The 25,492-nt window shown below is 41.3% G+C and overlaps 2 gene segments (V, D, J or C); both read right to left on the minus strand.

Moving 5' to 3' along the window:
* LOC145512638 (T cell receptor alpha chain MC.7.G5-like) overlaps window positions 1-9,149 on the minus strand; it is a 331,485-nt gene extending 322,336 nt beyond the window's left edge. The window contains 2 exon segments of the C gene segment in view: window positions 8,509-8,812; window positions 9,060-9,149. Of these exon segments, the coding sequence occupies window positions 8,509-8,812; window positions 9,060-9,108 (353 nt within the window).
* Window positions 1-25,492, minus strand: part of LOC145512631 (T cell receptor delta constant-like) — a 488,648-nt gene that overhangs the window by 235,977 nt on the left and 227,179 nt on the right.

The raw sequence follows: 25,492 nt of genomic DNA on the forward strand, positions 1-25,492 counted from the left end.
TTCCCCTTAAATCTGAATCTAAATGAAGTAAGACAGAACCAAAGATTTTTACATCTGACATCACTCACCTTTCTGAAATTGCAAATGTTCTGTGCAAGAAATTATCAGTGTAATTCTGAGTTTCTAGAAAAGGTTATCTGCATCAGCCTCCCCATTAAGCAGAAATTTCCTTCTGCCAAAGGGTAGACTTTCGTTGCTGCAGTCAGTGGAATGTGCCCATTCCTGATGTCGCAGAGACAATGAAGCTTCCAAAGAGAAGTGAGACAAAGAGCTGTGTTAAGAGAGAAAGAACATGAAAGCTCCATACTCTCGGTTTTGTTAGTAACCAAAGCAGACAAACAATGTTAGCAAAGCATATTAATAGGAATCAAAATATCCTAATGTGGTCTCAACGCCTAAAATTTCTATTCTGACCATGTTCTTAAGCAAATACTAACATAAGCACATGTGATATTTTGGTTTATAATAAGAAATGTATATCTGATTTTCACTCCATTTCTGGCACCTAAAACTCTTGGAATTTCTTACGGCAAGAGCCTTAAAGTTATCTTATATTATGTTAACGAGGTGATTTTCAGAAGGCACCTAAGGACAGTAGCTGGTTGACAGAGGAGCCAACCCTGTAATTAGAGGGTTGCAACTTTTAGGCCCATCCCCTTGATCTCCAGAGAGGGGATGGGGCTGTTGAATCTACTGCCAAAGGACAATGATTTAATCAGTCATATCTAAACAATGAAGCCCCTATAAAAACCCTTAAGGCTGGGGTTCAGAGAGTCTCTCGGTTGGTGAACAGGTAGAGATTCAGGAAGAGTGGTGTGTGCTGAGGATGAGCTTGAAAGCTCTCCTTTCTTCATATCTTGCCCTACCTATCTCTTCTACCTGGCTGTTCCTGAATTGTATGCTTTTACAATAAACTGGTGATCTAATGAGGAAATAAGCTTCCTCAGTTCTGTGGGCCACTCCAACAAATTAATACTTCCCACTGCCTCTTAATAAATCTATATGCAGGTCAGGAAGCAACAGTTAGAACTGGACATGGAGCAACAGACTGGTTCCAAATTGAGAAAGGAGTATGTCAAGGCTGTATACTGTCACCCTGCTTATTTAACTTCTATGCAGAGTACATCATGAGAAACGTTGGGCTGGATGAAGCACAAGCTAGAATCAAGATCTCCAGGAGAAATATCAATAACCTCAGATATTCAGATGACACCACCCTTATGGCAGAAAGTGAAGAAGAACAAAAGAGCCTCTTGATGAACAAAACTCAACATTCAGAAAACTAAGATCATGGCATCCGGTCCCATCACTTCATGGCAAATAGATGGGGAAACAGTGGAAACAGTGAGAGACTTCATTTTTTGTGCTCCAAAATCACTGCAGATGGTGACTGCAGCCATGAAATTAAAAGACACTTACTCCTTGGGAGAAAAGTTATGACCAACCTAGATGGCACATTAAAAAGCAGAGACATTACTTTGCCAACAAAGGACTGTCTAGTCAAGGCTATGTTTTTTCCAGCAGTCATGTATAGATGTGAGAGTTAGACTATAAATAAACCTGAGTGCCAAAGAATTGATGCTTTTGAACTGCAGTGTTGGAGAAGACTCTTGAGAGTCCCTTAGACTGCAAGGAGATCCAACCAGTCCATCCTAAAGGAAATCAGTCTTGAATATTCATTGGAAAGACTGATGTTGAAGCTGAAACTCCAATACTTTGGCCACCTGATGTGAAGAACTGACTCATTTGAAAAGACTTTGATGCTGGGAAGGATTAAAGGTGGAGGAGAAGGGGACAATAGAGGGTGAGATGGTTGGATGGCATCACCAACTCAATGGACATGAGTTTGAGTAAACTCTGGGAGTTGGTCATGGACAGGGAAGCCTGGCGTGCTGCAGTCCATGGTGTTGCAAAGAATCAGACATGACTGAGAGACTGAACTGAACTGATGGGAAGATCCCCTCCCCCTCCCCACCATATTAGAAACTGGGATTTAGAACATCTGTTCAGCACAGAAGCAGGACAGAATATTCTTGCCCAGACAGTAGGTAGAAAAGCGAACTGAGGCAAAAATAAGGATCAGATTAGCTGATATATGTGTATCTGTCAGACTTTTATTTTATGAATATGTCTGCATGACAAAAACATTTTACATATTTTTCTTATTTTTTCATTAGCCCACATCAGCTCACTCTTGCCTAGTAGACTATTTGTTATAGTATGCTATGGTATATGTTGTATTTCTTTCTAGGCCAGGGTGATATTAAAAACTTATAACCCAGTATTAATAACCTGTTTGTTATTTGGTATGGATATCAGAACAGACACAGGTTGTGGGGAGAAAGTCAGATTGTTGAACAGAATCCTGGTGAGGATTCCAAGCTATTCCTAGCTATTCCACTGTTTAATTGCTGGCTGTGTCAAGCATTTTCTCTTTAGTTGCTGGGTCATGAATAAGTCTGGGAGAGGAACCAAGACAGCCAAAATGGTAGGGTTGAAAGCGAATGTGTAAGGGGCCGTTAGGAAATGGCTAGTTGCCAATGAGCATGGTATTTCTATTTTTAACAACCAATAAGCTTTTATAGTGTATAATCATGGAAAGTCAGTCCTGTATCTAGTAGTTAGCTTTGCCTAAAATTCATCTGAAGTGTCATCGGGAGGGGTAGTGCTCCAGCAGATTCATTGTCCCCAGATGCTACTAAGTGAGGGCAATAACATACCTTTCCATTCATTATTCCAAACAGAATTATTTGTTTAAACAGATTTTAAACTATGTAAACATCTTAATCAACTCTCCTGTAAAAAGATGAACTTCAATGAAATGCGGTTAATCAACTTTTTACCATCTTAACATAATTTGTGGCTGCAAAACACTCCCATGGACATGAATCAATGGACATGAGTTTGAATAAACTCCGGAGGTTGGGGATGGACAGGGAGGCCTGGTGTGCTGCAGTCCATGGGATAGCAAAGAGTCGGAAATGACTGAGTGACTGAACTGAACACTCCCATAGTAACAGTGTAATTGTGGCTGTTCTCAGGGTTTGAAGGTGAAGACTGTAGTCTTTAACTCCCAGGTGATTGCTACATGACACTTCTACCCTAGAGTCATTGATCTAGAACAGTAGAAAGAAAAAGAAAACACAATTTATAACATTTAGCAATAATTTTTGTACTGTCAGTGTTGATTTCCTTTTCCATCAGTACTTCAAAAGAAAGAAAAAAAAATCTTTGGCTGATTTGTCTTCCCTGATTTTTCATGGAAACCCCTCTCTGGAGCATTCTGGAGGTCTGGAACCTTCTCATTAGGCTTAACTATTTCAGTCATGGAATATCTTCTCCAACTTTATCATTCACTCAAAGTGGGCAGATAGTATTAAATGCTCCAGGAGGGGGGTCTTCATAGCCATGTACTGGGGAGGGTGGATTATGGACATACAAAGAAATATTGGCATCTTATTTTCTATTTTATTATTTTTTTCCCCTTCGCATAAGTAAGATGAAATCATTTCCAGGTCCAGACATCCCGTTTCTCAGGGGATGTTAGGTGGTGACTCTGGCTATGGCAGCTGCTTGGCCCCACCTTTAGACCTGGTTCTTCTAAATGGCTCACCTTCTCCCAGAAGCAATGGTAGCATAACCATAAATTAACCTTTTTGTTTTTAAAAAATTATTAATTTGCATTTGCTGACAAGTACTAGCAGCACATGAAATCCTATTGGACATGTTTGTTCTCTTTCCTTACCTTCTAGATCAGGCCAATTGTGTTTTAAGGAAATTTGAGAAAAGAGGGTGGAATTAGGTTGAAGTCAGAAATGGTGACTGATATATCAACTGGAAAACAATGAGATAAATGTGATGTAGTTTGTCACACTGTTTTGTAATTATAAAGAAATTAGATGTGGGTACACACACACCACAAAATTAGACAGCTCAGGCTGGGAGGTAGAGGATGAAGAAATTCTCCAAGTCCAGAAATAGATTTCTATTGTGTGTTTTAATCCTGATCAAAGCTGAGGAAAATAACAAATAAAATTTGTGGGGAGTATGAAACATTCAGTTTCAGATATGTTGACTTTGATATGATCATGGAACATGCAGATAGAGAATACAGCTTTAGTTAGAGCTATAAAAATTCCTGGATGGTAGTGACACAGAATATCTGACCTCTCCTATATAACAACAGGGTTTTGAAAGTTAAATACATGTGAATGTAAATACTTTACAAACTATAAAGCATTACGTACCTCCATTATTTTTATTACTATTTTGAGAACATCAGCTTATAGATATCCTTTCTGTGTTTCCTATAGGCAGATGGAATAGTATTTTTTTCCTCGAGAAGTCCATGATTTTCCATTCCTTTTACCCCAGCCACTTCCCCCGACCTCTGCACAGATGCCGAGGTCTGAGGTTTCTGTAAGCCTCTCTCCGTTGCTCATCTCACTGTGCACCACTGTAAGCACAGAAATACATCGCAGCATCCTCCAGCTGGGAGTCTGAGATCCTGAGACTGAAGGCTTTGGTTTCTTTCTGGAAGTTCCCAGAGTAGCGACCATTGGTTGCATTCTGTTTTGCATTAGCATTTTGGCGAATAATGAAAACCATCTCCCCACGGGGAGGCTGTTTGTACCAGAACAAATCATAATCACTCTCACTAGTGCTGTATGTACAGTTCAGGGTCACTGTGTCTGCCTCCTGTACAGACTCTTCTGGTCGAGGCTGAGTGACCGTCTGGGCCACACTGGGTCCTGTGGGAAGGAGGAGAGAAAGGTCCGCACTGGGTATCACAGGAGAGAGAGAGCAGGCAGATGACCAAACTGGTCCCCATTGCTACCCACTTCTGCTTGATCTAAACTTCAAGTAAAATTCATCAGCTTTCTTGCCCCCAGTAGCTTGGACCCATGAGGAAGTAACAAGATACCTGTGTTATTAATTTTTCTTCCTACTTCCCAGTCCTAGTGGCTGTTAGTAAAAGCAAATACATATGCTTTCCTTACCAAGATAGATGGAGACCACAGCTGCCCACAGCAAACCAGGGACTGCCATGATGGCAATTCTCTCCTTCAGGGAGATAAAAACCTCTTGTTCTCATCAGAGCCTTGGTGACAATACTGGCTTCAGAACAGGAACTGGTTTGTCAGGTGGGCCTTTGATTCTCTGTAGTCAACCGTGCAAGCAGTGCCCTCTTCAGGTCATGGAAATAATTACTGAGGCAATTCCTATGATGATTCACTCCTCTCCACAGAAGGAACTTGGTTTAGTCAAGAAATCTGTTCTCTAAGGAATCTGTGACCATTGGAGAGAAGGGATTCAAGGATTCACTATTAGAGAACACTTGAAGGAGATAAAGTTTTGAGGTGTGCTTATGGGACCAATGTGATCTGACCAGCCTGATATACACATGAAAGGGAAATTTGGGTGAGTGGAAAAACCAGAAAAGAAATTCAAGAGACTGAGATGCTTATGGGTTGGTAAGGAGAATAGACGGACTGGAATAGAGGTATATTTTGAGAAGAAGTAGGAATGAGGTTTAAATAATGAGGATGAGCAGATTCAGGGGCAGGGATAATGATATTAATAAAAACTGAGACTTAGTAAGTAAGGATATGATCATACATCTACAGAGCCTGGATTTTCATAAATACGATCTATTTCACTATCTTTTGAAAAAATAAGGTGACAGCTTCTATTTTTCCAGTTATGTAATCACTCAAGTACCCACCTGCTCTTGTTAGAAATCAGCCCAGTAAAGTTCACCTTGAACTTTCTTCTGTTATTTTTCTATAAAATTTTTAAAGCATCTCTGTTTTAATTTTGTCTCCCTGCAACCCCAAAAAAGGAGCCTAAAGCAAGAATTCAGATGAAGGCAGTTTATTTAGGAAGTGATCTTAAGAAGCAGAAATGAGAAAGTAGATAGCACAGTATTGGGGCTTGATTCTTCCAGAATCTCCAAGAAACATACAAGATGCATTTCAGGATTATCATTGGGAGGCAAGAAGTTGTGTATAAATCTATCCCTTTTCCCTGTGGTTGGTGCTTGCTGGCAGGGGTGGTAATTTCCCTTTAGTTTCAGGCTGTGCTTGCCCATGGACTCAGTGAGCTCCCAAGGAATCCGAGAAGGCCCTGGGGTACGAAGAAAAACTAATGCGCAGTGGATGCTTAATGCTGTTATCAGCTTGAGATGAGTCCCAGTGTCCACAGAATTGCCTGCCACAGCTATTGATAACATCAGACCTACATCTTTGGATGTGACAATAAGGCACATGAGATATTTGTTACAGGGCTCACTTTGACAATACACAGATGTGTACTTGTCTCATGTTATTTACACTGTGTCTCTGAGCATTCAAGGTTGTGGCAGGCTGGTATCCATCTGAAACACTTGTTACAGGAGGTGGTATGACTTGAGCTTCAGGCTCCACTCCTTTAAGTGGTACTCATCTTCTCCCTCCTCTGCGATGCTCTCCAGACTTCTGTATATCAGACAGAACTTTAGTAAACTCAAATTCTTACCAGGTGTGGTGGCCCAGACCCTCATTGCTGAGAAGTCTCTGTTCTTAGTTTGTTCTTTTTAGGCCTTGTTGCCACAGTGAGCATTTGATGTTTTTACTGGGCCTGGAAATATCCCATGTGAAACACTTGCATTCCAGACATATTCATTTTTGTTTTCATTGTGCTGCAACAACCTGGTACTCCATGATAATCAGGGTCAATAACCCCTCCATCTTTTTCTTGGGGATGGTCTTGATCCCTGTCTCCTGTACAATGTCATGAACCTCCGTCCATAGTTCATGAGGCACTCTGTCAGATCTAGTCCGTTAAATCTATTTCTCACTTCCACCGTATAATCATAAGGGATATGATTTAGGTCATACCTGAATGGTCTAGTGGTTTTCCCCACTTTTTTCAATTTAGCAGATGGGGAAACAGTGGCAACAGTGGCTGACTTTATTTTTTGGGGCTCCAAAATCATTGCAGATGGTGATCGCAGCCATGAAATTAAAAGACGCTTACTCCTTGGAAGGAAAGTTATGACCAACCTAGATAGCATATTAAAAAGCAGAGACATTACTTTGTCAACAAAAGTCCGTCTAGTCAAGGCTGTGGTTTTTCCAGTAGTCATGTATGGATGTGAGAGTTGAACTATAAAGAAAACTGAGCACAGAAGAACTGATGCTTTTGAACTGTGGTGTTGGAGAAGACTCTTGAGAGTCCCTTGGACTGCAAGGAGAGCCAACCAGTCCATCCTAAAGGAGATCAGTCCTGGGTGTTCTTTGGAAGGACTGATGTTAAAGCTGAAACTCCAATACTTTGGCCACTTGATGAGAAGATTTGACTCATTGGAAAAGACCCTGATGTTGGGAAAGATTGAAGGCAGGAGGAGAAGGGGTCGACAGAGGATGAGATGGTTAGATGGCATCACCAACTCAATGGACATGAGTTTGGGTAAACTCCGGGAGCTGGTGATGGACAGGGAGGCCTGCCATGCTGTGGTTCATGGGGTCGCAAAGAGTCGGACACGACTGAGTGACTGAACTGAACTGAATTGAACCCCTCCATCTAGTAACTCCTGTCTTTGCCTGCTGGACCATCAGCTCAAGGAGTTCAAAGTGACCTAGGTGGCAGTCAGAGCTGCAGGTTCAGTGAAACCCTTGTGAGTCCACTGATGGAAGCATTCTTAGTCGGGAAACCAGGACCTCTAATCTAGCAGAGCCTGGAACTATGGGAAAGGGGAACATACATTCTGAAGGTGGGTTACAGGGAGTGATAGGAGAAGAGTCTATTCTGCTTCCATTTCTTGGTTTCTAAACTTGTGTATTTCACCTAGGGTGTCACAGATCAGACATTGGTTTAATGAGTGTTATCTCCTCCTGGAACAGCATTCCAACCATGAACGGTCTTGCCCCTGAGCTGTCTTCTTACCTGAGACTTTAACAGGCCATTCCTTGGTCTAGGTCACTTGATCTAGGTACATCAACCTGGGTTATCTCTTAAGTCTGTGGTAAGACCAGTGGGTTCCCTCCCTGGTTATGCCCACACTGTCACAACTGTTGTGTACTAAAATAGGTATCTTTTTCTGAGGAGTTTCAGTTTTGGTCAAGGAGGACAGGTAAAAGGACAAACACCTATGAACAACTTGGAAAAGATTAAGATTCTTGGAGGTAAGAGTTCCTAGGAAAATTATAAAGATTTGCTAGACAGAAGAAATGCTTCAGAAATCTAACTGATCACATATACCATATGAAGCTATGAGGGTTACAGATGATACCACGAATGAAGACACCTCGTAAAACTGGAAAGTACTACACGTTATTATATTTACTTAAGGACTACAAGTCACAGACATTCATCTCTCTGTGTTTCTTATATTTAGATAGGAACAGCTATTATTTCAAGGAGAAGTCCATGATTTTCTGTTCCTCTTACTCCAGCTACTTCCCCCGACCTCTGCACAGATGCTGAGGTCTGAGGTTTCTGTAAGCCTCTCTCCGTTGCTCATCTCACTGTGCACCACTGTAAGCACAGAAATACATCGCAGCATCCTCCAGCTGGGAGTCTGAGATCCTGAGACTGAAGGCTTTGGCTTCTTTCTGGAAGTTCCCAGAGTAGCGACCATTGGTTGCATTCTGTTTTGTATTAGCATTTTGGCGAATAATGAAGACTATCTCCCCACCGGGAGGCTGTTTGTACCAGAACAAATAATAATCACTCTCACTAGTGCTGTATGTACAGTTCAGGGTCACTGTGTCTGCCTCCTGTACAGACTCTTCTGGTCGAGGCTGAGTGACCGTCTGGGCCACACTGGGTCCTGTGGGAAGGAGAAGAGAAAGGTCCACAATGGGTGTCACAGGAAAGAGAAAGCAGGCAGATACCCAAGCTGGCTTCCATCGCCACCCACTCTTCTTCTTGATCCAAACCTCAGCAGAACATATCAGCTTTCAGCTGGGCTCTGTGAGGCAATGCAGTTCCGGTGCTATTAATCTTCTCCCATTTCACAGCCCCATTTCACAGCCCCGTTAGATAACATTATAAATAAAGACCTAAGCCTTCCTTACCCAGACACATGGAGACCAGGACTGCCCACAGCAAGCTAACAAGCGTCATGCTCACAGCTCTACCCCACAGGCTGAGAAGCCTCTTGCTCTGATCTGGGTTCCCCTCTGTGCTCCGTGACACGTGAGCTTCAGAGCAGGAAATGGTAGGACAGCTGACAGGTGACTACGCCTCACTGATGAAAGTTTTCCCAATACTTTTTGGTCCCCCTTCAGGAACTAGGCTATAGGTTATAATTTCAAATGAAAGCAAAAGCTGTTTTCTGAGTTTTTAAAAATTCTAGGATGAAAAATAAGAGAAGAGGGAGCTGGCAAATGTATTTTGCCAAGTCCTAATCTTAGGGAGAAGAATGGGGCCCTGGACTGGTAGGTAGAGGTGGCAGGGTTTTATATGCAACAATGGCAAACTCTGTAACTTTTCTTTGTGTTAAAAAAAGACAAGCCAAGTATGATAACTATAAACAATTAATTATGGATGATAAGAATACACCTGTTATATTAATGTATTCAATTTTTTATAGTTTTAGAGCTGCTCAAAATAATGAAAACAAAGATAAATGTGACTGAAAAAAGCACAGACTAAACTCAGAGTAAATGGAAACAGAATGTGTATTGTCTAATTGTGTTTATATTTTCCATGGACACTTAAAAAATAAGACTTCATTTGTGCTATATTTAGAAGTTCTGAAATAACTATTGCAGGAATTTTCATCAGCACCGAATTGCTTCAAACGACTCATATTAATATGTATCATTTTATATAAGTTATACTGTTATGTCATGTATACTTGTAATATCAGACCTTGCATTCAACACACAATGCCATAGACTCTTTTCAAACCCGTATTTTTCAGTGAACAACTAAAAAGATTGTTGTCATTAAAAAAAAAGCGTTGCTCCCATCACTCTCATTCCATTTTGAAAAAAATACTGGAACAAGGGAAAAAGCATACCATGTGTCTAGAAGTTTCTGTTTCCAGAGGGAGTGACAGGGATACTCATGTAATTCTAGAGTTGGAGTCCTCAAGCCAAGAGAAAGAATGAGGTTCTGCTATATACTTGGTATTGTCTGAGAGCATGGGTTCTCTTGTAACAGAAGTGGGTGGCTAAGTCTTTGCACTGAGAGAGATGAACTGGAAATTGTAAGAGTTGGGACCAGCTCTGAATGAGGCTGCTAAAATCTGTGCCCCTAAAGCCAATTTGATAGCAATGGAAGAAAGGACAACCAGAATTTCCTCTAAATCATTGCTCTCCTTGCCACATGATTTGAATTCCTGTATCTTAGTTTTGGATTCTCCAGAAGTCAGCTCTAACACATGTATTTGTGGGTAAGTAGTTTATTTGCAGGTGATTCTAGAAAACATTGAGGAAGTGAATAGGGGAAGGGAAGGAGGCCGGTACCGAGGGTTGTCATCAAGTCAATTACTACTCTGGGCAATTGGAGCTTGATCCAGCTGGGTAACTCTGGGAGATGGTATAGCATTTCCCTTTGGAGTTACCCCAAATGAAGCATAGAGGAGCTGGAGTAGTTCATAAACTCATTATCCATTGCAGATTGAGGGCTGCTTTGGGGACATGAATTCTCTGGCACATCTGATGGGTCCTGCGCACTGGCCACATGTGCTCACATGGTCAGAGAGCAGCCCTCAGAGTTGCTGGGGTTTTCAATGTGCAGAGGAGGCTGCCAAGGCATGTGAGTGGAGCATCAAGATCACTGTGTAGCCCATCCTTACACTGCTGAGATCCTCTTGTGCTCTATGTTTAATCCACTCAGAACACTAGTTCTTTTAAAAAAAAATCAACAGGAGTATTAGTGGGATAAGTTACAATTGCTATAGATGATGAAAAGTGAAAGTGAAGTCACTCAGTCATGTCTGACTCTTTGTGACCCATGGACTGTGGTCAGCCAGGCTCCTCCTTCTGGATTTTCCAGGCAAGAATACTGGAGTGGGTTGCCATTTCCTTCTCCAGGGGATCTTCCTGACCCAGGGATCGAGCCTGGGTCGCCCACATTACAGGCAGACTCTTTACCGTCTGAGTCACCAGGGAATCCCGCTATAGATGATACCACAACCATAATTCATGTTTATTATCTTCCATCTCCCTCTTATACCACTCATTCTTGATTCTCCCCACCTTTGACTATTACTTCTGTATCTAGATTTCTGTCCCAGGGAGGAGGTAATCTAGACCTTCATCCCTGAGGGGACTGAACCCCTGGTTATTCTCCCTTTATCAGGCCATAATTGCTAAAGTTGCCTGTTTACAGTAATTATGATCATGCAAATGCTAAACGTCATCCTGGTGAACCCCCTGAATTTTCATCCTATATTTCCAGCTCCCACAGCCCTAAATCCTCATGATAATCAAGATTGATTGCCCCTACCAGTGTAGTAACTCCTTTCCTGTCCTCTGGCCTTTGGATATGAGTATCTTAGATGACCGGGTGGTATATGTAACACTGCTGTTGTTGTTTAGTCACTAAGTTTTGTCTGACTCTTTGCAACCCCAGGGACTGTAGCCCACCAGTCTCCTCTGTCCATGGGATTTCCCAGGCAAGAATACTGGAGTGGGTTGCCATTTCCTCCTCCAGGGGATCTTCCTGACCCAGGGATTGAACCTGCATCTCCTGCATTGGCAGGCGGGTTCTTTATCACTGAGCCACGAGGGAACCCATATGCAACATTAGGCTTGGTGAAAGCCTCTCTGTTTCCTCCAAAAAAGTATCCTCTCCTTTCCATTCAAAGGGAAATAGGACCTCTAGTCCAGATGAAACTAGAGTTATGAGAACAGGAAACACGCAATGAACAAGTGCGTTTTGGTATTCTCCCAATACCAGAACTGGGAGTTGATGGAGAGATAGCCCAACTTTCACTGCTTGGTTCCCAGGTCCATGCATTTTATCTAACAGGGACACAACACCATCTTGAATAGTCAAGTGCGTTTTGGTATTCTCCCAATACCAGAACTGGGAGTTGATGGAGAGATAGCCCAACTTTCACTGCTTGGTTCCCAGGTCCATGCATTTTATCTAACAGGGACACAACACCATCTTGAATAGTCCTCCAGCCTCTCAGAGCACTACCTCTAAGCTGTTGCTGTAGTTAAGTGGTCATTCCAATGTTCTGTGAGGCTAGTGGTTTGCAGATAATGCTGTATGCAGTAAATCAGTATGTCCAGTGGTCACATGTCCATTGTTCCAACTTTTTGCTGTGAATTGGGTCTGTTAATGCAAAGGGATGTGAAATCCCTTGATAATCATGATAACCTCTGAACACTTGGTTCATGCTGCTATGCTCAGCACTGTCGAAGGGAAGCCAAACTCATATCCAGTACATGTAGTTATCCCAGTAGGAGAAGATTTCTGCCACCTCCGGGGTGGAAGTGGTTTCATGTAATCGACTTGTCAACTAGAGGCTGGTTGGTCTTCTGGAGGGGTGATTCCACACTGAAGGCCCTTTGTTGTGTCTATGGCTGGCAGCTTGAACATTTGGCAGAAGTAGTTAGCTCTGACTTGGTGAGACAAAACTCATGCTTCTGGGCTCATGTTGTTGTTGTTCAGTCACTAAGTTGTGTCCGACTCTTTGTGACCCCATGAACTGCAGCACGGCAGGCTTCCCTGTCCTTCACTATCTCCCGGGGTTTGCTCAAATTCATGGCCACTGAGTCACGGATGACGTCCAATCATCTCATCCTCTGCCCCCATCTCATCCTTCTGGGCTCATGGAGAACGTCTATTCTGTCAGCTTGGCTCATCTGTCCACAGGTCTATTGTTCAAGCACAGAAGTACACAAGGATGAGGTTGGTGACATCCTCTGGTTGGACCATCTTGTCACATGGTTGCTCGGCACTTCCTTGTGGTGGATGTTGTCTGGGGGGCATGAATGTGAGATGCAGTGATCCCAACCCCGTGTGCCTACACTCACTGCTCCTTCAGCTCACAGTCTCCTCGAAATGTGACTCTTCCTCCTCCACCTGACTCTAGAAAGGAATAAGAAGCTAGGTGCTTTTAGAGGTCACCCCTAAAAAAGTTGCCCCTTTGACTTGTCTCCAGTCAGCTGGTTGAAATTTTATCCTCTTTTAAGGAAGAACCAGATTTGGTATCACACTGTGTTCTCCTTTCACTCTGCCCTTTAAAAACTTTAAACCATTTTCCCTCAGGTTTCGGTACTCAATCTTCTTAGCCAGTCTTCTTGGAATGGCAGTATGTTTTCTTTCACTGTGGGATTTGATAGTCACTGCTTTCAAGATTTTGTATTCTTGATGTATTTGTGAAAGTCTACAAAGGAGCTCAAAGGCAAGATGTTTTCTCTGTTTCCTCTGTTCTTTAGCGCTCTCTTCTTTCTGATGTTAAGCCTCCAGTTTTTGAACAGAGTAAGGACTTCACACAGAGAAACAAAAATATTAATAGATTAGATGGTGTTTGAAAACACTACCCCTCTGCACATGGTCTTCAAATGAAATCTTTGACGCTGTTATACAAAGCTCTTCATGTTTCGCTTTGCTCAGAGCACAGAGTCAGTACCTGGGAGCCCTTCAAGCAGGAGGTGCAGGCTTAGCAGGGTTTAGGGGTGGGGCGCAGGTGTCTGAGCTGCACTGTGTACCTGTTGCACATAAGAAGGAGGTTGCATCGTGGAGCTGGGAATCCGCCACATGCAGAGAAAATTGCTGGTCATTTTTGTTAAGCTTGGCTGTGAATCTTCCCCTGATTTTCTCTTCCTCCTTTAAAAACAACTGCACCAGGAAGTGGATGCCTTCCCTGGGATCCTGCCTAAACCACTGGAAGAAATCAGCAGCTCCGTCTTTCTAACTGCAGTTCACTGTGAAGTTCTCGCCTTCCTTGATTTTCTGTTCCACTAGTGGTTGTCCATTTGACCCTGTTCAGGAGGGGTGAGAAAATGTTCATACACAAAACACATTTTTTGTAAATAAAGAACTTTCCCTATTTCTTTTGCATTTCTTAAAATAAACTCCAGATTGTCCCTGGGATGCCCCTAGATTTCCTTACCAGAGTTGCCCATTTCCTTGGCTTGACCATTCCTTCCCTCCTCCCCACTCACATGTTAGTTGCATGCACAGGAGTATCAGTGAAGCTTGCAGGTGAGGCTGCATTTCTGCTTCTGCCTGGAGTCTCTCAGGATTCAGTTTGGAGGCCTGAGATTGACCATGTTCAATTGTGCTTATTATTATTAGTCCACTATTCTAGATTCGTCTCCTTCCTTTGGTTTGGAAGCCCCTATGATCTTGATTCTGTTTTCACAACCAATCAAAATCTCACTTGTCACAAGTGAATCACCGAATTTACCTGCTCCTGCTTCTCCCATTCACATAATTCTAGTTTCCAGCCAGTTACTTTTGTTAATGGTAGCACTGCCCTCATGGGGGCATCTGAACTTTTAAATTAAATTTTGTTTCCATTACCCTTAATAGAGAGCAACTCCTGAAGTTAAACTAAAGGATGATAGAACATACAGTGAGGTGAAGAGTGAAGAAAAAAGAAAGAAAACAAAGCTCTGTGTCAAAATGTTCTCTAGTGGTGACTGTCTTCACATCCTTACTACCTGGGACTCCCTTCTTCACTCTCTTCACTTGTAAGGGATCAATGCATGTTCTTTGCCTGTACGACTATGTTCTGAGGGTCACAAATAAAACACTGAGAGAAGATCTGATTCTTTCCCATAATTGGTTAGGGTCTCCTATGACTTTGCTACATTTCTCACTCTGAAAAATTTAAAAATAGTTAAAAGAGTTAGGACTTCTCTAAGTTCTCTATAAAAGTATAAAGGAAAGAAATACAGTATCTTTCTTTTAATATATGCCCAGCTGTAAAGAGCAACCTGGTATCTGGCTACATCTGAAAATGGCAGTACCTTTGCAAAAATGTAAGTGTTTCTTTTTTTAATTTAAATTTTTTATTTTCAATTGGAGTATAATTGCTTTATAATATTGTGTTGGTTCCTGCCATATATCAGCATGAATCAGTCATAGGTATACATGGTTGTATACCTATTGTTGTATACCCAGGATTGTATATCCCTCCCTCTTGTACCTCCCTCCACCTCCCACCCCATCCCACCCCTCTAGGTTGTATTTCAATCTGGGCATCTGTGTAACCTCTGGTAATTTCCTATATTTTACATATTCAGTATATGAAACCCTGTTTTATGATCTTTTATATTACAGCAAGGGTTGCTGCTGCTGCTGCTGCTAAGTCGCTCCAGTCGTGTCCGATTCTGTGCGACTCCATAGATGGCAGCCCACCAGGCTCTGCCATCCCTGGGATTCTCCAGGCAAGAACACTGGAGTGGGTTGCCATTTCCTTCTCCAATGTATGAAAGTGAAAAGTGAAAATGAAGTCACTCAGTCGTGTCCGACTCCTCGTAACCCCACGGACTGCAGCCTACTAGGCTCCTCCATCCATGAGATTCTCCAGGCAAGAGTAATGGAGTGGGGTGCCATTGCCTTCTCTGACAGCAAGGGTTAGGACTTGACTAAAGAAGTGAATCAATTCTTCAGCGCTTGAAGAATTGATGCTTTTGAACTGTGATGTTGGAGAAGACTCTCGAGAGTCCCTTGGGCTGCAAGGAGATCCAACCAGTCCACCCAGGAGATCAGTCCTGGGTGTTCACTGGAAGGACTGATGTTGAAGCTAAAACTCCAGTACTTTGGCCACCTGATGCAAAGAACTGACTCATTTGAAAAGACCCTGATGTTGAGAAATATTGAAGGTGGGAGGAGAAGGGGAAAACAGAGGATGAGATGGTTTTATGGCATCACTGACTCAGTGGACATGAGTTTGAGTAAACTCCAGGAGTTGGTGATGGACAGGGAGTCCTGGTGTGCTGCAGTCCATGGGGTCGCAAAGAGTCAGACATGACTGAGCAACTGAACTGAACTGAACTGAAAGAAGTGAAAGTGAAGTCGCTCAGTCGTGTCCAACTCTTTGCGACTACATGGACTGTAGCCCGCAAGGCTTCTCCGTCCGTGGGGTTTTCCAGGCAAGAATATTGGAGTGGGTTGCCATTTCCTTCTCCAGGGGATCTTCCCCACCCACAGATCGAACCCAGGTCTCATACATTGCAGGCAGATGCTTTACCCTCTGAGCCACCAGGGAAGCCCTGGTGACTAAAGAAGAGGAGAGGTTAAAAAAGAAAAGTTCTCTTCTAGTCTTTGCATTCATTCCTTACCCTGATGATTCTAGGTGCTACCACTTAACCACATTTTCTCAGCTGTACAACCTGGCTAAAGGCCTGGTTCTGGCAATCTAACCCCATCCTTTGGTTCTTATGGTGGGCTTGAGGTAAGTGGCTGAGAGTCTGCAATGAGTAAAGAGCTGTCATCTTCTTTGATGTTAATTGTGGATATTAGTCTTTCTCATATATGAAATTATGTAAAATAGACTGCTTTTTCTAGCATTTTCCTGAAGCACAGTGTCATTGTGCCTCAGATTGGCGTTAACTCCCTCTTAGAGATGTAGGGTCTGAGGTGAATTGTGATTTGTCTTCGCCAGCCCATTCATTTCTCCTTGAGAAGAAAACAGCAGACTTGGGGTGGTCAATGGAGAGTCTGCCTGTTTGTCAATTGATACACTTTCCTGCGAGCATGATTGCTCTTTTCCTGAATAAGAGCACTGCCAAATCATATTAAATCTGGAAGCAGAAAAATGTTAGCAAAATTTCAAGAAGGGAATTTTATTCTGGGAAAATAGGTGTTGTTACAGTTGTTTGGAAGAAGTAAAATCTATAAGAGAAGTTTACATTTGCATGGAGATTTCTCTCTCCCGTCATCAGTTCAGTTCAGTTCAGTTGCTCAGTCCTGTCTGACTCTTTGCAAATCCCATGCGCTACAGCACGCCAGGCTTCCCTGTCCATCACCAACTCCTGGAGCTTACTCAAACTCATGTTGATTGGGTCAGTGATGCCATCCAACCATCTCATCCTCTGTCATCCCCTTCTTCTCCTGCCTTCAATTTTTCCCAATATCAGGGTCTTTTCCAGTGAGTCAGTTCTTCACATCAGGTCCCCAAAGTATTGGAGCTTCAGCTTCAACATCAGTCCTTCCAATGAACACTCAGGACTGATCTCCTTTAGGATGGACTGGTTTGATTTCCTTGCAGTCCAAAGGACTTTCAAGAGTCTTCTCCAACACCACAGTTTAAAAACATCACTTCTTTGGTGCTCAGCTTTCTTTATGGTCCAACTCTCTCATCCATACATGACTACTGGAAAAACCGTAGCTTTGACTAGATGGACCTTTGGCAAAGTAATGTCTCTGCTTTTTATATGCTGTCTAGGTTGGTCATAGCTATTCTTCCAAGGAGCAAGCATCTTTTAATTTCATGCTATACTTAGTCTCTCAGTTGTGTCCGACTCTTTGTGATCCCATGGGCTGTAGCCCACCCAACTCCTCTGTCCATGGGGATTCTCCAGGCAAGGATACTGGAGTGGGTTGCTATGTCCTTCTCCAGGGGATCTTCCCAACCCAGGGATCGATTGGGTCTCCTACTTTGCAGGTGGATTCTTTACCTTCTGAACCACCAGGGAAGCCCATGAATACCGGAGTAGGCAGCCTATCCCTCCTTCAGGGTATCTTCTCAACCCAGAAATCAAACTGGGGTCTCCTGCATTGCAGGCAGATTCTTTACCAGCTGAGCTACCAGGGAAGCCCTTCTCTCCTGTCATAGGATTGGTGATTTCAACATTCCAGGTCAGAAGCAGCAGGAATATACCTGGTAAAGGTGATATTGATTTTCTCAAATAATGATAGACAGGGGTTGTGGCAGTCAACGAAGGCTGAGTGTCTGCTACTTCAAATTCATTCAAGTTAACCTTGTGGGGATGTTTAACAAAATGTACAAAATAGAATCTGCAGGATACTGTTGGAGTCTTGAAAAACACCCATAAAGTTAGCTACCTCTAGGGGGCAGTGCATAATAAGCATCAGCACTCTACAACAGATGCAAAGTACTGGAGCAAGAGTTTTCAACTAAGAGGAGCTTAATAACTGGTTTGAGAGCTAAGAAGAAAAATCATATCATCATTTCCATTGATGCAGAAAAAGCATGTGACAAAATACAATACACATTTATGGTAAAAATGCCTTAAAACTTTAACAGACAAAATTGCATATGCCACAACCTCAAACTAGCACCTACCTTTGGAGAAATACTGGAAGCTTTTTTTTTTTAATTAATTAATTTTTAACTGAAGGATAATTGCTTTACGGTATTGTGTTGGTTTCTACCAAACATCAACATGAATCAGCCATAGGTTTACCCATGACCCCTCCCATTTGAACGTTCCTCTCACCTCCTTCCCCATTCCACTCCTCTAGGTTGTTACTGAGCCCTGGTTTGAGTTCCCTGAGTCATACAGCAAATTCCCATTGGCTATCCATTTTACATATGGTAATGTATGTTTCCATGTTACTCTCTCCATACAAATCACCCTCTCCTTCCTCCCCCATCCCAGCTATGTCCATAAGTCTGTTCTCTATGTCTGTGTCTCCATTGCTGCACTGCAAATAAGCTTATCAGTACCATCTTTCTGGATTCCATATATATGTGTTAATATACAATATTTGTTTTCTCTTTCTGACTTACTTCACTCTGTATAATAGGCTCTAGGTTCATCTACCTCATTAGGACTGATTCAAATGCGTTCTTTTTTATGGCTGAGAAATATTCCATTGTACGTATGTATCACAACTTCTTTATCCATTCATCTGTTGATAGACATATAGATTGTAGAAACTTTCTTATTAAAGTTAGGAGAAGGGCAAAGATATCCACTACATTTACCACTATTTAGCATTGTGCTGGAGCTACTACCTAGTGCAGTTGGCCAAAAGAAAAAACAATTAGGCTCATAATAATTGGAAAGAAACAGGTAAAATATCACCTGCATATCTGCAGATGAGATAATGATATATCAGAAAACCTAAAAGAGAAGAAAAGTCACTACCAAAAGACAGGTGAACAACAATTTAAGAAATAGCTTTTATAGTGTTCATGTGAAAACAGAAAACAGTTAAAAGAAATGTGGAAAAAAGAGCACATTATCTACTGCGTGAAAGTAAAAAGTTTTGCATTCTAAAGTGCAAGACGAGGCAGAGAGGTCAATAAAACGAAATAGCAAATCAATTGTTGTTTAGTCAATAAGTTGTGCCCGACTCTTCTGTGACCCCATGGACGGTAGCCCACCTGGCTTCTCTATCCATGGAATTTCCCAGGCAAGAATACTGGAGTGAGTTGCCATTTCCTTCTCCAGGGGTAGAACCTGAATCTCCTACAGCTCCTGTACTATATGTGGGTTATTTACCGCTGAGCCACGGGGAAGTCCCTCTTCCACCATCCAAGATCCCAAATGAACATATAGCATTACCCAACATTCAGCACCAAGAAACTTTTCCTTGACAGAAAGAATTGTGAGTGGGATTATTATGATTTGGAGAAGGAAATGGCAACCCACTCCAGTATTCTTGCCTAGAGAATCCTGTGGACAGAGGAGCCTGGAGGGCTGCTGTCCATAGGATCGCACAGAGACAGACACGACTGAAGCTACTTAGCATGCATGCATTATTATGAATCTATTGGTTACTTTTCTGGGATGGATCACAGATATGTGATAAAAGTATAAAGTATAAACTGTGACTGGAAGTTTCTACATCTCTCACTTCATCCATCACTGAGTGTTTCAGAAAGTCTTTTATTCAATAAAATAGATTCCTCTTCTTCACTCTTCTCAGTTTCTACTTTTGAAGAAAACTTTTCTCTTTCTGAATAATGTGGATATAAACTAAATCACCAAGTGGTGGAATAACCATTTTAGTTTTACTACAGTGTTGATGTCTCTTTTTTTATGTGCTCACTTGATTCTCAAACCTTGCACCATTTAGTAGAAAAATGGAGCCATAAGACCCCCTAAAAATTTAGTATATTGCTGTCTGAGGAAACATCCTTTTTTAGGCACACCAAATCCTGCTTTTCTGAGAGTGAAACGTATTAGACAAACATATTTGTGATGATAAAAGACACGGTGGGGGTAAATTAGAAATTAGCCCTAATGTTGAAAGATTATCTGCCTGGCTTACCCTTATGGCAACTAAGTACCCTAAAGAGCAGGGGTGGGAACATATCCAAACTATACCAGTATAAGTTCTGAGTAGGGTAAAATCTCATATGAGTTCAGGAGTTATTTTCAGCGAAAATCATGCAAGAGCTTCTGTACCCAGGGGAAGAAAATAACAAAGTACAAAGCAATACAGAATCTAACTATGTTTTATTTGTTTGGTCTGTATTATTTGATTTAAAAGTTTGTCCTTTACTTGACGTTAATGAAAGCAGAGAAGCTATTAGTCTCCCCCTACATCCAAACAGAACTCATGCTGAAAAGTGGTCATAAAATTGCTGCACATTGGGTAAGTGTATAGATTTTTCCTTTCCTGCAATATGGCTATTAGTTGGTGGTAGAATTGCTCAGGGAAAGGGAAATTTATTTGCTCCTTGAATCAATCACTATGGAAATCAAGTTTCTCTATATATTTAGAAATGTGCTTGTAAAAGTAAATCTTTGACATTTTTTAACAGTTTAAATTTAGAGTAATAGTTCATTCTAAGAAATAATTTCAATATATTCCTTTATGTTATATCCCAGGTGGTGCTAGTGGTAAAGAATCTGCTTGCCAATGCAGTAGACGTGAGAAATGCAGGATTGATCCCTGGGTTGGGAAGATTCCCTGGAGTAGGAAATGGCAACTCACTCCAGTATTCTAACCTGGAAAATTCCATGGACAGAGGACCCTGGTGGACTGTCCATGGGGTCAAGAAGAGTCAGACATGACTGGGCACACATACATACAGTGTTGCCTAGGTTAAAGACAGGTAATCTCATGACATTTTTAAAATATAGTGCAGTTTTTTAAAAAATTTTATTTAGTTTTGATCATGCCATGAAATATGTAGTATCTTAGTTCCCTGACCATGGATTGAGCTTGTACCCCTGGCAGTGGGAGCATGGAGTCAACCACTGGAAGCCCAGGGAAGCCCCTCATGACCTGTTTTATCTTTTATCTGGAAAGAAATCCAGTTCTGGGCTGCTGTAGCCCTCTTAAACTATCGCCTCAAGCTAACATTTCATATTATCTCACAGTACTATCCAATAAAAGTTGTCTTATTCAGTAATATTAAAAACTTTTATTTTCCTAAACTCTTTCTGCTTACTGTTTCTTGATCTTTGCCCTTAATAAGTTTACCCTGCCTGGAATGTGTTCTACCATTGACCTCACTTAAATTCCTACACATACATCAAGTAAAAATTCAGAATCCAACTTCCATGAATCTAGAAGTGATTTTTTTTAAATCTGTGGTGCATTTTATAAGCACTTTGATTATTCAGTTCTTTTATGGTATTTTCTTTCATTTAAAATTAAAATATTAAGTTTGGTACAAAATAATATCATTTTGTAATTGTTTCTGTAAATCACTAGAAAATCGACATTCTCCTTTTATTTGATGATTTCCTGCAATGAGGATTATTTTACACCTCAAAGCAGTCTGTTTTGTTTTGAAAAAACCTCTAATTGTTTATTTTTCCTTATATTGAGCTCAAATTTATCTCCATATAAATTCTAACCACTGGCTATAAATTTGTTTTTATACATGGGGTACAGTAAATATTACCAGTCATTCATTCATTCAATCATTGTTCAGTGAGTGCTTATTGGTGAGAAAAAATTGATATCTTCATAAAGCTTAAATATAAAGAGAGATGCTCCCATGACTGTTAGATAAAAAGCTCTTTGTGTATAAGCATCATGACTAAAATATTTTTATATTGCCTAACAAAGCATGTAGAAAGGAGGACACTGAAAAACCTGAGACGGGAATTCTGAGAAATATCATTTTGTGTGGAAGTGAGCACTCCCTCTAGTGGGGTTGTGAATGGACTGAAGGGGGCAGTGTGTGTGTGTGTTAGTCGCTCAGTTGTGCCCGACTCTTTGCGACCCCATGGGCTGCAGGTCCCATGAATGCAGGGCAGAAGTTGGTGTCTGAGTCTATGACCTTCACAGAGAGGTATTCATGTTAATTGTTGGGGCTCTCACTCTTGTTTTCTGTTTAATCTCTGAAACAATGAAAAATATAAGAATAAGGTCTTTCCTAGTATTGTGTATGAAACATAAAAACCTATAGCCTTGTGTGACTGAGTTAAAGCTAGAAACCTCTCCCTCCTGGCACCTGTGGGTTGGGGACTCTGTTCCACTTTTTGTTGGCTTTCTTCCCTGCTCCAAGAGAGGAACAGACACAGAAGAGCAGACATCAATTGTCTGCTTATTCTATGATTCATTTCATTTGTTTTTCAACTTTTCTGGAAACAAACAAGCCAAACTTACTTTTAAAGGACTAAAACAAGACCTGAATAAATAAACAGGCATATAATATTCTTGGGTAGGAAAACATAATACCCTAAAACATCAGTTTCCAATGTGATTCCAAAGAGAATCTCATTTGTTTGAGCCGAACTGAGTAAAGTGAGAACAAATACCTTGAAATTGTCAACTATATTTTGAACAAGAATATTGAGATTGGATTTTCTTCTTTATGATATAAAATCTTACTCTAGAGAAAACAGTACAATATAGGACAGGATTAAGCCAGTAACTGGAACATAGTCAACTCCAGAAGGAAACCAAATATTGCTGGTTTGATGAGAGCATTGCAAGTCATGGGGTATAAACATGAAACAGTTTTAATTTTCTTCAACATTTCCTAATACCTTTCTTTCTTTATCAAACCTCTCTTTTCCATTGGAAGATAGGCCTTTTCTTTTTCTTTTGGTTAATAAATTAGTTTTATTTCAACAAATCACGTATGGGTTCTGAACCTTAATTACCATTTTAGAGTCAAAACTCTGCCCTCCACCTCCAGCCAGCAGGACAGTTCCAGGGTTTCCAGTGACAGGTGGACTGTGTTCTTTTATCCATCACCCCTCTCACCCCTCAGAGGTTGGGTGGGAGAGGTTGGGTTGGCTCTCCTTTTACCCTTTCCCGATCTGAGTAGCTTTGCCCCCTTGGTTGTTCAGACTGTTCTTCCTTTGTGTGAGTGGCCCCATATTGTGGAGGAGGGGTCCCGCCCCTTCTTGTTGGCTCTTATCTCTGCCTGGTCACAGACTCTGTCTCAGTGGTAGGTATCCAAGGACTCGCTTTCTCATGATGGTGTGTTAGTGGTTCCTTTAGGGGCTGCAGAGCCCTCCACCCACAGTTTCTTTGAAGACGTGATTGTCCTCAGGCATAAACTCTTCCTCCTCACCAAGTCCACATTTGGATGAAAAACACAACCTCCAGCTGCTAGGACCCTTATCACATGGCAGTTCTCTGAAGCAGTGTAGGTTTGGAAGGTTGGTTCAGAACCTAGACAAATTCATTAAACTCACAGGTATGTTGTTCCAGCAAAAGATGGGAATGAAGGCTAGTACACTATCTTCTAGCTCTGCTTTCTTTCTCCTGCATTTTATCTTCTTTTCACAAGAATCTGACATTTTCTGCCAATTCACAGGCTCAGAGCTTATCTTTGAGACATATGACTTTAGCCAGATTTCAGCTTAGTGTAGTGGGGCAGGCTGGACTAGATAGATGCCTCCAGGTGTATAGGAAGGAGATGGATGGAATATGTTAAACATCTTTCCTCCCTCCGTTGCAAGGCTTGCATTTCCCCCAAAGGTCTCCTCTTGATGTTTCCACTTTCCCCTCCAGTATCTCTTTTGCTAAGGCCGGTCAAGAAGGTCTGGGCTCTCTCACCTCATTGGAATCGCCAAGAATTTCTCCTTTCAACTTGGAACTGGAGCATTTAGTGACTATTCTTGCCAGCACCCAATTCTGCACTGATTCTTACACTGTTCCATAATGTTTGCGGTGTGGTGCATATGTGATTAATCATGACTGACTCTTTGCTACCCCATGGACTGAAGCCCACCAGGCTCCAGAGTCCATGGAATTTCCCAGGCAAGAATACTGGAGTGGGTTGCCGTTTCCTTTTCTAGGGGATCTTCCCGACCCAGGGATAGAACCTTCATCTCTTGTGTCTCCTGCATTGTCAAGCGGATTCTTTACCTACTGGGCAGGGGAACCCAGTTCTGTAATATTTGGAAGAAGGTAAAATTTTTCATAAAGATTTGTACTGTTTGGTGGTTACACATATGTATACAGGAACATAAAATATCACAAAGATGTTGTGATAGTGGAAAATAGATGCATATATAAAAATAATTTCTAGGTGGTTGAAATATTTTATTGTTAAAAACTACAATATTGTAAAGTAATTAGCTCCCAACTAAAATAAATAAATTTATTAAAAAAACAAAACAAAACAAAATGATACAACTACTGGCTAAAAATCTAAGAATATTTGTATATATTTGGATTATGGGAGATATCCTTAGGTAAGGTAGAAATCCAGGAGCTGTAAATAGGACAGACAAACTGTCTTACTTCCATACAAATGAAAAATATACCATGCCACATATTGTAAAGAAGTCAGAAAACAAACAATAGGCTGAGGAAATGGCAAAATAGTTTGCCTATTTTCTCTTCATTTATTTTGACTTCTGTGTTTCTAGTTTGTTTCTTCATTTATGTAGTATTTCTCTGCCTTTTCATTATTATTATTTTTTTAACTTATTGTGTTTGAGGTCTCCTTTTCCCAGGCTTCAACGTTGAATTTTGGTTTCTGCCCTTCTAAGGTTGATCCAGTGGTTTCTGTAAGCTTATAGGGTGAGATTTGTGTTGAGTTTTTGCTTGTTTGTTTGTTTTTCTTCTGATGGGCAAGGCTGAGTGAGGTGGTAATTCTGTCTGCTGATGATTTGGTTTGTATTTTTGTGTTGTTTGTTGTTTAGATGAGATGTCTTGCACAGGATGCTACTGGTGGTTGGGTGATGCCAGGTCTTGTATTCAAGTGGTTTCCTTTGTGTGAATTCTCACTATTTGATACCCCTTAGCGTTAGTTCTCTGGTAGTCTAGGGTCTCAGAGTCAGTACTCTCACTCCAAAGGCTGAGGGCTTGATCTCTGGTCAGGAATGAAGATTCCACAAGTGGTTTGTTATGGTATTAAGTGGTATTAAAACAAATGTCCAAAAATGAGAAACTAATGATGAATCCTAGACAAGTGGAAGTTACAAAATCAGGCAAATAATAATTAAAATAATGGAATATACACATATACATATACACCCACACCCATAAGCAAAATCAAAACAGTCCAACAAAAATAAAGTACAAAAGATTGACCCAGCGAACAAAGGGAACTAAAAATTATGTCTACTGGAGCAAAACTAACTAAAGCACAAACTGGAAAACAAAACTAAAGCAAGATACCAATTGGGGAATAAAGCAATGAAAATAAAACTAACAAATATGTTGAGACTAAAGGAAAAAAGAAAGGAAA

Source organism: Giraffa tippelskirchi, chromosome 7 (assembly GCF_054371585.1).
Source record: "Giraffa tippelskirchi isolate mGirTip1 chromosome 7, T2T-mGirTip1v1.2.pri, whole genome shotgun sequence".
Lineage (NCBI taxonomy): Eukaryota > Metazoa > Chordata > Mammalia > Artiodactyla > Giraffidae > Giraffa > Giraffa tippelskirchi.